The sequence below is a fragment of the Procambarus clarkii genome, chromosome 75 (assembly GCF_040958095.1).
Source record: "Procambarus clarkii isolate CNS0578487 chromosome 75, FALCON_Pclarkii_2.0, whole genome shotgun sequence".
In the NCBI taxonomy this organism is placed as follows: domain Eukaryota; kingdom Metazoa; phylum Arthropoda; class Malacostraca; order Decapoda; family Cambaridae; genus Procambarus; species Procambarus clarkii.
This window is the reverse complement of record NC_091224.1, coordinates 22,211,750-22,222,234: the sequence shown is the minus strand read 5'-3', so window position 1 is coordinate 22,222,234 and position 10,485 is coordinate 22,211,750. Positions and strand designations below refer to the sequence as shown.

The following is a 10,485-nucleotide window of genomic DNA, read 5'->3' as shown; positions in this document are numbered from 1 at the left end:
TAGGTAGGTTAGGTAGTACGAAAAACAATTAATTCATGAAAACTTGGCTTATTAGGCAAATCGGGCCTAGAATAGTAGGCATAGAAGTGCGTTCTGGCTATTAGGTACGACATATATATATATATATATATATATATATATATATATATATGTCGTACCTAGTAGCCAGAACGCACTTCTCAGCCTACTATGCAAGGCCCGATTTGCCTAATAAGCCAAGTTTTCCCGAATTAATATATTTTCTCAAATTTTTTTCTCATGAAATGATAAAGCTACCCATTTCATTATGTATGAGGTCAATTTATTTTTATTGGAGTTAAAATTAACGTAGATATATGACCGAACCTAACCAACCTTACCTAACCTAACCTAACCTATCTTTATAGGTTAGGTTAGGTTAGGTTAGGTAGTCGAAAAAAACATTAATTCATGAAAACTTGGCTTATTAGGCAAATCGGGCCTTGCATAGTAGGCTGAGAAGTGCGTTCTGGCTACTTGGTACGACATATATATATATATATATATATATATATATATATATATATATATATATATATATATATATATATATATATATATATATATATATAATATAATATGTGTGTGTGTGTGTGTGTATGTGCAGAAATATTATTAATAAAACAATTAACATCGTGTAGTGTACTTTATATATCAAAATATATTACTTTGAAACCCATATCATTCACTACAAAAACTGGGCTACTCTTATGACAAGTTCGCTACTTTTAGACCGTCAGCTCGCTACTTTCAGCAATTTAGATCTGGCAACCCTGGCCACGACAACAACAACCTCTTCCTTAACACCACCTGACAAGAAGCCTTACATTACTCTCTAGTTTCTCAAAGGTGCGTTCATTTGTTTATAAATTGAAATTGAAATAAGTTTATTGATGTAAAATACACACAAAGGGATGAGGTAGCTCAAGCTATTCTCACCCCGTTCAGTACATCGTATTAATACATACATAGACACATCACAAACAATAAACATATTACCGAACATTCTGAGAGATAAACATCTACATTTCCTATATAAATTGAAGCCCTGTGTGACTGGGTGTGTTCTGGTTCACGAGGCCGCTATCATCTCTGCTGGAGACCGTGGGAGATGATATCTTCCGGGTCTAGAAATAGTGAAATATTGTCCGTCTGGCTTCTTATTTTACATAAGATCGTCTTCTTACTCAAGACGATTCGCCAACGAATTTAAAACTTTTCCTACCTAATCTAGTTCAACCCAACCTAACTTAATATTAACCAACCAAATTTAACCCAACGTGACCAAATACAGCCTAACCTAAGCTAATACATCCTAGCCTAAGTGTATGTATGTGTGTGTGTGTGTGTAATTACCTAAGTGTAGTTACAGGATGAGAGCTACGGTCGTTGTGTCCCGTCTTCCCAGCACTCTTTGTCATATAACGCTTTGAAACTACTGACGGTCTTGGCCTCCACCACCTTCTCCCCTAACTTGTTCCAACTGTCTACCACTCTGTTTACGAAAGTGAATTTTCTTATATTTCTTCAGCATCTGTGTTTAGCTAGTTTATATCTATGACCTCTTGTTCTTAAAGTTCCAGGTCTCAGGAAATCTTCCCTATCGATTTTATCAATTCCTGTTACTATTTTGTATGTAGTGATCATATCGCCTCTTTTTCTTCTGTCTTCTAGTTTTGGCATATTTAATGCCTCTAACCTCTCCTCATAGCTCTTGCCCTTCAGTTCTGGGAGCCACTTAGTAGCATGTCTTTGCACCTTTTCCAGTTTGTTGATGTGCTTCTTAAGATATGGGCACCACACAACTGCTGCATATTCTAGCTTTGGCCTAACAAAAGTCGTGAACAATTTCTTTAGTATATCGCCATCCATGTATTTAAAAGCAATTCTGAAGTTAGAAAGCGTGGCATAGGCTCCTCGCACAATATTCTTTATGTGGTCCTCAGGTGATAGTTTTCTATCTAGAACCACCCCTAGATCTCTTTCTTTATCAGAATTCTTTAAAGATTTCTCACATAATATATAGGTTGTGTGGGGTCTATGTTCTCCTATTCCACATTCCATAACATGGCATTTATTAACATTAAATTCCATTTGCCAAGTGGCGCTCCATGTACTTATTTTGTCCAGGTCTTCTTGAAGGGCATGACAATCATCTAAGTTTCTTATCCTTCCTATTATCTTAGCATCATCAGCAAACATGTTCATATAATTCTGTATACCAACTGGTAGATCATTTATGTAGACAATAAACATCACTGCTGCAAGAACTGAACCCTGTGGTACTCCACTTGTGACATTTCTCCAGTCCGATACATTGCCTCTGATCACAGCCCTCATTTTTTTTATCAGTCAGAAAATTTTTCATCCATGTTAGAAGCGTACCTGTCACTCCTCCAATATTTTCCAGTTTCCAGAACAACCTCTTATGTGGAACTGTCGAAAGCCTTTTTTAGGTCCAGATAGATGCAGTCAACCCAACCATCTCTTTCCTGTAATATCTCTGTTGCTCGATCATAGAAACTGAGTAAATTCAATACACAGGATCTTCCAGATCGAAAACCATACTGTCTGTCTGATATTATATCATTTCTCTCCAGGTGTTCTACCCATTTAGTTTTAATTATTTTTTCCAATATTTTGACTATTACACTTGTCAATGATACCGGTCTATAATTAAGGGGGTCTTCCCTGCTTCCACTTTTGTAGATTGGAACTATGTTAGCCTTTTTCCACACATCAGCTACAACTCCTGTATACAGGGATGCCTGAAAAATCAGTTGAAGAGGAATGCTGAGCTCAGGTGCACATTCTCTCAGAACCCATGGTGAAACTCCATCTGGACCAACTGCTTTGTTCTTATTTAGCTCCTTGAGCATTTTTTCTACTTTGTCTCTAGACACCTCTATGTGCTCTATGTTATTCTCTGGAATTCTTATTGTATCTGGTTCCCTGAAGATTTCATTTTGTACAAACACACTTTGGAACTTTTCATTTAATGTTTCACACATTTCCTTTGCATTTTCCGTGAATCTATTTCCCATTTTCAACCTCTGAATATTATTCTTTACCTGCAATTTGTTGTTTATGAATTTATAGAATAGACCTGGTTCTGTTTTACATTTGTCTGTAATCCTTTTTTCAAAATTTCTTTCTGCCTCTCTCCTCACTGCCATGTAGTTTTTTCTCGCATCTTTGTATCACTGGTATGTTTGGGGGTTCGGCCTCTTTCTGTATTGATTTAATTTTTGTGTCTTTTGGTCTCTGGCCCTCTCGCACTTTCTGTTGAACCAATCCTGTTTCCTAGTTCTGCTTCTCTGTTTTGGTATAAATTTTTTTGTGCCTTTATCATATATTTCACAAAACCTGACATACATCTCATTCACTTTCTTGCCTAGCAACAAGTCTGTCCAATTATACTCACTAAAAAATTTTCTAAGGTTGCCATAATGTCCTCTCCTAAAGTCAGGTTTTTCATTTGCATCGACCGTCATATTTTCTTCCAGATTATAACGCATTGCATACTTTATTCCCAAAAAGACATGGTCACTTTTACCCAAGGGAGGAAGGTACTGAATGTCAAATATTTCTTCCTCCTTCCTGGTAAATATCAAATCTAGCATGGAGGGGACGTCCCCTTCCCTCATCCTCGTAGCTTGTTTAACATGTTGATACAAGAATGTTTCCAGGATGAGGTCTACAAATTTACAGGTCCAGAAATCTTCTGTTTTAGCTTCACATGCTTCCCAGTCTATGGATTTCAAGTTGAAGTCGCCGACTATCAACAGTCGTGAACTATCGTTATCTGCTCTCGCTATGATCTCTCTCATTATTGTTATAAGACCTTCTCGTTTACTATCTAGCTCCTCCTTTGACCATGTGCTGCTTAGCGGTGGACTATATGCATTTATGATCATTAGTTTATCATCCTCATGGCAGATCTCTAGTGCTATTATGTCAACTTCTTGTGGATTGGCAGTCACTATTTCGTTCACCTTTAGGTGTTCTTTCACCAGCACAGCAACGCCACCGCCTTTCCTGATTTTTCTGTCCCGTCTCCAAATTGAGTAGCCCCTTGGGAATATGACCTCATTTAAAATAGCATCTTCAAGTTTTGTCTCCGTGAGTGCAACAATGTCTGGTGTCTGCAGCTGTATTATATCACTTAACTCCAGTATCTTTGATCTTACTCCATCTATGTTGGTGTATGCAATCTTGAGGAACTTGTTCCCCCTCTTCTTATTTTTCACTCCCCCTTTCTCTAATGATTTTGTTGGTTTGCCTTTATGTACCACTTTACTGGCCTGCCTACCCCTATCACTTTGTAGAAAAAAGAATTGATTTCTTCTTCATTCCTGCTCTCATTTAAACGTTTTGCCTCGGCGAGGTTCAGTTTCAGCTTCTCTCTATCTTCTTTTGAAAGATCTCGTCTTAACGACCACACTTTCCCATCCTCATCACTTTGTAATTTTCTAGCATTCCTTAGTACTTTTTCCATCTGTTTGGTACCATTTAGGGTGATCCTCAAAGGTCGATCTTTCCCTTTTACATATCTGCCTATTCTCCTGTAGTCGCAGACATTCTCTATGGTTGTAAGACCTTCCACGAGGCCAACAATTTTATCTACTACTTTTGCTTCTTCTACAGCTCTTTCTGACTAGATGTTATCTCCTTTTCCTGTGTGTGTGTGTGTGTATATATATATATAGATATAGTTCGATCCCAGGCTGGTTTTAACAAACAGAAAACGACCTTTGTCGAATCATCTTATGTACAGAATGACCATACCTCCCCTCCCCCTTCCATCACGTGTGCTCTTCACTGACACCTCATACCACTGCTGTTATTTTGCCACTAGCTGTCAGCAGGTTGGTGAAGGGCATGGGTATCAACAATAATGGGCAAGAGAAGGCAATTACCCTCCCCTGGATTTTTTAATTTTAATACAATTCATGTTTACAACAATTTTTAAATTTTTACTTAAAAATTATAGTAATTTTTGTATTTAGAATTTACAAAATAGCAATGTGGAAATTTGAAATTTGTATTTTTATATAACAATGATGTGATTTTGAAAAGCATCTTGGCGACAAACATTCAGTTGCTTCTGATTCATCCCATCATCTGCTGTCTTTCCTGTATGCAGATTCAGTGTTTGATTAGGTTGTATGTAAGATGGTCTGAGTCTGGGAACCTTGGGGTAACGATAGATGACATAGCAGGCAAATGAATAGTTTGGTAGTTACTTGTGATACTGAAGGCAGAGGTTCAGAGTGATTCTTGAGTTTATTATGAATTGTTTATCATTGTTGAGGACAGGAAGCCAGGTAGGCATATTGAGTTCCCCCTATATAGCCAATGATTGACATTTCCCATTAGGCAACCCACAATAGTTTATTATCTCCCAGGTACATATTTACTGCAAGGTGAATAGTGACATTCACTATTCAGTATAAGAAAGATGTTCAGTATAAGAAAAGATGAATGAAAAATTTTCATTCATAGATGAATTTTCTCATACATTCAGTATGAGAAAACATGCTAAAATGTCTCGCCCTGTCTGAGAATCAAACCCCAGTATGAATCAGTTGCGAGTCAGATGTACTGTGCTACAAGATCTCGTAGTACAGTTGGTTTCATTCTCTACTTACAATCAGGGATCCCAGGTTCGATTCCTGGCCAAGGTAGAAATGGTTGGGTGGTTGGATATGTTTCCTTTGACTTTATTACTCTGTTCTATTTTGAACAGTTCTATAAAACCTATTTTGTTTGCTGATGATACTACCCTCATCTACTCTAACCCCAACCCACATACACTAAATGATGTTGTTAATAATGAACTAAAAAAAGTCCACTTATGGATGTCAACCAATAAACTAACACTTAACATAGAAAAGACCTACTACATTTTATTTGGATGCAAATATACAAATGCAATTCAGCTTCAGATAGATAATGTAAACATTAGCAATAAAAATGATGGAAAGTTTCTTGGCCTATTCCTAGACAAGAGACTCAACTTCAGCACCCACATGCAACACATAACTAAGAAAGTATCTAAAACAGTTGGGATACTCTCCAAAATCAGATATTATGTACCTAACTCTGCTCTCATCTCTCTATATTATGCACTAATCTATCCCTGTCTTAATTATGGTATCTGTGCATGGGGTTCAACCACTGCAAACCACCTCAAGTCTATCATCACCCAGCAAAAATCTCCTATCAGAATAATAACAAATTCTGCTTTCAGACAACACTCAGCCCCCTTGTTTAACTCCCTTAACATGATAAACATAATCTCACTCCACAAATTTTCTTGTGTCAATTACATTTACAAAACCCTGTTCTTAAATGCAAATCCTGCTCTGAAACTCTCCCTGGACAGATGTAATAGGACCCATTATCACCATACCAAAAATAAATATCTCTTTGATATCCCCAGAGTCAAACTTAATCTGTGTAAACACTCTATGCAAATAAAGGGACCCAGTCTATGGAACTCACTCCCTGATGTATTGAAAAGCTGTCCAACTTTTGTGTCATTCAAAAACAAAACTAAAAGTACCTAATTTCATCTGCATAGTTTTTTTTTACCTTGTTGCTTTAAAATTGCACTGTATCTATTGCTACCCAATCTCCCTATCTTTATGTACCCAATCTGAACATCTTTACCATTGTGATCATTGCTGTCTTCTTATAGGTGCTATCAATCTGCTGTACGGTGTCTGTTAATCTTGTTTAAATTACCAATCAAGTTGTCAATGTAATCAACCAGAGCTTTAATATACCAATGTGCTTTAATATACTGTACTTACTATTCTCTCTCATCTCATTTTTTTTTCTTGCAATGTATCTGTTATCATTTTATTAATTCTGCTAGAATTTACCTACTTAAAATTATCTGTTAGATTAAGGACCTGCCCGAAACACTGCGCGTACTAGTGGCTTTACAAGATTGTAAATACTATGCTATGTATTCTCTCTAACTCAATGTACCTTTTTGTATATAAATAAATAAATCAAATAAATAAATAAAACCAGTAAATAGGTACCTGAAAGTTAGGCAACTGTTATGGGATTGCATTCTGAGGAGGGTCAGTAGGTTGACCATGGGGGGGGGGGGGTTGATACAAGCCTAAAATATGTATATGCACAGGCTTCCTCTCTCCCAACCAAATGAATTATCATATGGCCATTATAGGCTGGATTGAAGTTTTCTTCAGTGACACTCTAGCACCTTTAAAGATCCTACATGGATGTTTGAAACTTTTTGTTTCACCAGTACCAGAATGTTGTCCTGTTTGACTCTACATAATCCTGGTCATGTGATGGAGCTGTTCACCTTCAGGAACAGTTGCATAGAAAGGTGGTTTATTTATTCACTTAAAACTTTATTTTTTGACTGATTATAATCCTTCAAGATTACTTAACATTTACTGGACATAGCCAAATCAAAGAATAGGACATACAGCAGTGGAATTAATGCAGTACTAGTAACTGCAAAAACAATGTTAGGCTAATGCAAAATACTGATATATTTCCCAATGAAATATTCAAATTTACAGCTTATCGAAACTTTATCTGTGTACTGTATATTGATAATGCTCGTAACCTTTTATGAAAGAAACAAGATATTGCAGTGTATTTAAACTTAGTCTTCTAGTTTTATACTTTGGCTGTTTTGATGTCTTCCTATTTAATTTGAATTAATAAGTTTATAGGTAGGAAAGAGTTTACTTAATGAGAAATGCCAGGTTAGTTTGCTCTTCGTGAAAAATTTGCTAGTTTTCAAATGCGTGCACACGTTATCACATGCTCTGTATTTCAGATACAAAACAGACTGGTGAAGGATGGCCTCTTTAGAGAAATGGGCCATTGGAGCACTTGAGAAGCTCGGTATTCCCGACCCTGGGGATATTGTCCGATACCTGCAGCCCATTGACAACCCATCAGAGGTGGAATCCTATTTAATATCAATGCTGGATGTGAATCAAGCATCTCACCAGAAATTTATTGAAGAATTCATGATGAAACAAGAAGAGGCCAAGTCAAATGTTGATTCCAGATTTTACCGAAAACCAGATTTGGAAGAGAATATGGGGTTCAAAATTAATGATAACAAGAAGAAACAAAAAGGTCCAAAAGAAAATGGAGCAACCAGTGGCAAAAGCCAGAAAGAAGTGCCCTCTAGTGCTAGTTCTAGTGTTCCTAGTTTAACAACTTTAGGGAAGAAAAAGACAAAGTTTGTTAGCCTGTACTCAGATGAAGGACAGAACAGGGATGTAGTTTTTCTAAGTGGAAGGCACAAGTGTGATTGCCAAGCAAGTAAGCACAAACTAATAAACAATTGCCTTAAGTGTGGTCGAATTGTATGTGAACAGGAAGGTTCGGGACCTTGTCAGTTTTGTGGAAACTTGGTAACGTCAAAAGAAGAAAAAGAAGTTCTAAGCCGAAACTCACGTAAATCAGAGGCACTTCAAAAGCGGCTTCTTAGTGAGAAAAATGCCGTTGTCAATGACGCCCCTACTGAAATTGGACAATCGTCTGATACTTTAAAGAAGGCTGTTGAACACAAAAATAAACTCCTGGAGTATGACCGCACAAGCGAAAAGAGAACCAAAGTTTTTGATGATGAGAGTGACTATTTCAATGTCAGTTCTCGGTGGTTGAGTCAGGAAGACAAGGTGAAACTTCAGAAACGGGAAGAGGAACTTAGAAGCATAAAATATGACAGAAGCCATCAGACATTTACCATAGATCTCTTTGGTCGGAAGGTTATAACTGATGATGCGATAGATGGTCTTTATGATCCGGATGATCCTTTGGTTAGAGAACTTCTTGAAGGCAAAACCACTGATATATTTTCAGCTCCAGATCGAGAAGAGTCAAGTCCACTAGTTGAGGTAAATCGACCCCAGTATGTAGATACTCATACTAAAGCTGGTAAAGCACAGAACAACAGTAATTTTTGGAAGATTGGTGGCAATTTTCGTTTACAGGACCGTGAGCTACAAGAAATGACAGATGAAGGTGTGTGTCTGAGCATGCATCAGCCTTGGGCATCACTTTTGGTGGCTGGCATAAAAAAGCATGAAGGAAGAATGTGGTATTCCCCACATCGAGGAAGGCTCTGGATTGCAGCTGCTTCAAAGGTACCGACCCCAGAAGAAATAAGACAATTAGGACATCAGTACAGTGTTCTTTTACAGGATGAGAACCTGCCATTCCCACATCATTACCCAACTGGCTGTCTCTTAGGCTGTGTAGATGTGACAGATATCCTTCCACAGGAGGAATACCGCAGTGTTTACCCTGATGGGGAAAGTGATAGTCCCTATGTCTTTGTGTGTGAAAATCCACAAGAAATGATCATCAAATTTCCAATTAAAGGGCAACATAAAATCTACAAGTTGGATCCAAAAATTCATCAAGCAGCAAAGAAAGCAATAAGGGCAAGAGAAGAATAATACAAACTCATATTAGATTGTTCATATTACATATTATACTTGCATCAGTGGAACATGATATAGGATAACTCTTTCAACTGCATAAACTTTCCATTTTGGGATTACATATATAATTTACTTGGATTATTTGAACATTGTTAAGCTCTACATTTTTTATTTATGTTAAATTGTAATTAAAAGCAAATACTGTACTGTATATGGTGGCTTTGGCTGAATTGTTTCTGCTGTAATTATAATAGTTTAAAGTATGTTTGTGTCACTCGATGCTAACAAGTAAAGTTTTGACAATATATTTGAATAGATTTTATTACAAAATTTAAACCTAAATATCCTATCCATTAATTAACAGGCTGAAATGTTTTTAATCAGACCTGTTATTGAGCCTTGAAGTAATCATTTCATCAAGTAAGGTCTTAAATGTTTATTGTGCTGCCTTGGTACCTCAACCTTACCAATGATAAACAAGACAAACTGTGTTTGCTATCCTGAGTATGGATACCTCGGCCTGTTACTTTAAGGAAAAGAATGTAGTGATTCAACTGTCTTGGGTACAACTCGAGACCCCCTGCATGTGGGGCATAACAGCCCACACAATTACCAAATGAACAACATTACATTACTGCAGATTGAGGAAGAAAAGGACCTTGGAGTCAAAATCCACCACTCAGTGAAAGTTGCACAGCAGGTAGGGGCAGCAGTCAAAAAAGCTAATCAAACACTTGGAATAATCAAGAGTACCTTTTACTTCAAGGAAATAAAGGTAGTGATTTAATTGTATAAATCTTTGGTGCTGATACATTTGGATTACTGTATCCAAGCATGGAGACCGCATCTTCAGAAGGATATAGCTGCTCTGGAGAAGGTGCAACACCGGGCAACAAAATCATTCCAGAGCTGTCAACCCATGTATCGGGAATGATTGAGGGCCACATGGCTAACAACACTGCAAACCAGGCATGACAGGGCGGATCTTATTGATGTTTAAATTACTGAACAA

General features: G+C 37.2%; 1 protein-coding gene across 1 annotated transcript; it reads left to right on the top strand.

Annotated features, from left to right (window-relative positions):
- Window positions 1–740: 740 nt before the first annotated feature.
- Window positions 741–9,780, top strand: LOC123771756 (activating signal cointegrator 1). The gene is made up of 2 exons (XM_045764482.2): window positions 741–867; window positions 7,850–9,780. Exon 2 carries the CDS (start codon window positions 7,872–7,874, stop codon window positions 9,486–9,488), a length of 1,617 nt encoding a protein of 538 aa, XP_045620438.2. The 5' UTR covers window positions 741–867; window positions 7,850–7,871; the 3' UTR covers window positions 9,489–9,780.
- The last annotated feature ends 705 nt before the right edge of the window (window positions 9,781–10,485 follow it).

Excerpts from the sequence above, each read along its gene's own strand:
- LOC123771756 (XM_045764482.2), top strand. The coding sequence starts at position 7,872 with ATGGCCTCTTTAGAGAAATGGGCCATTGGAGCACTTGAGAAGCTCGGT.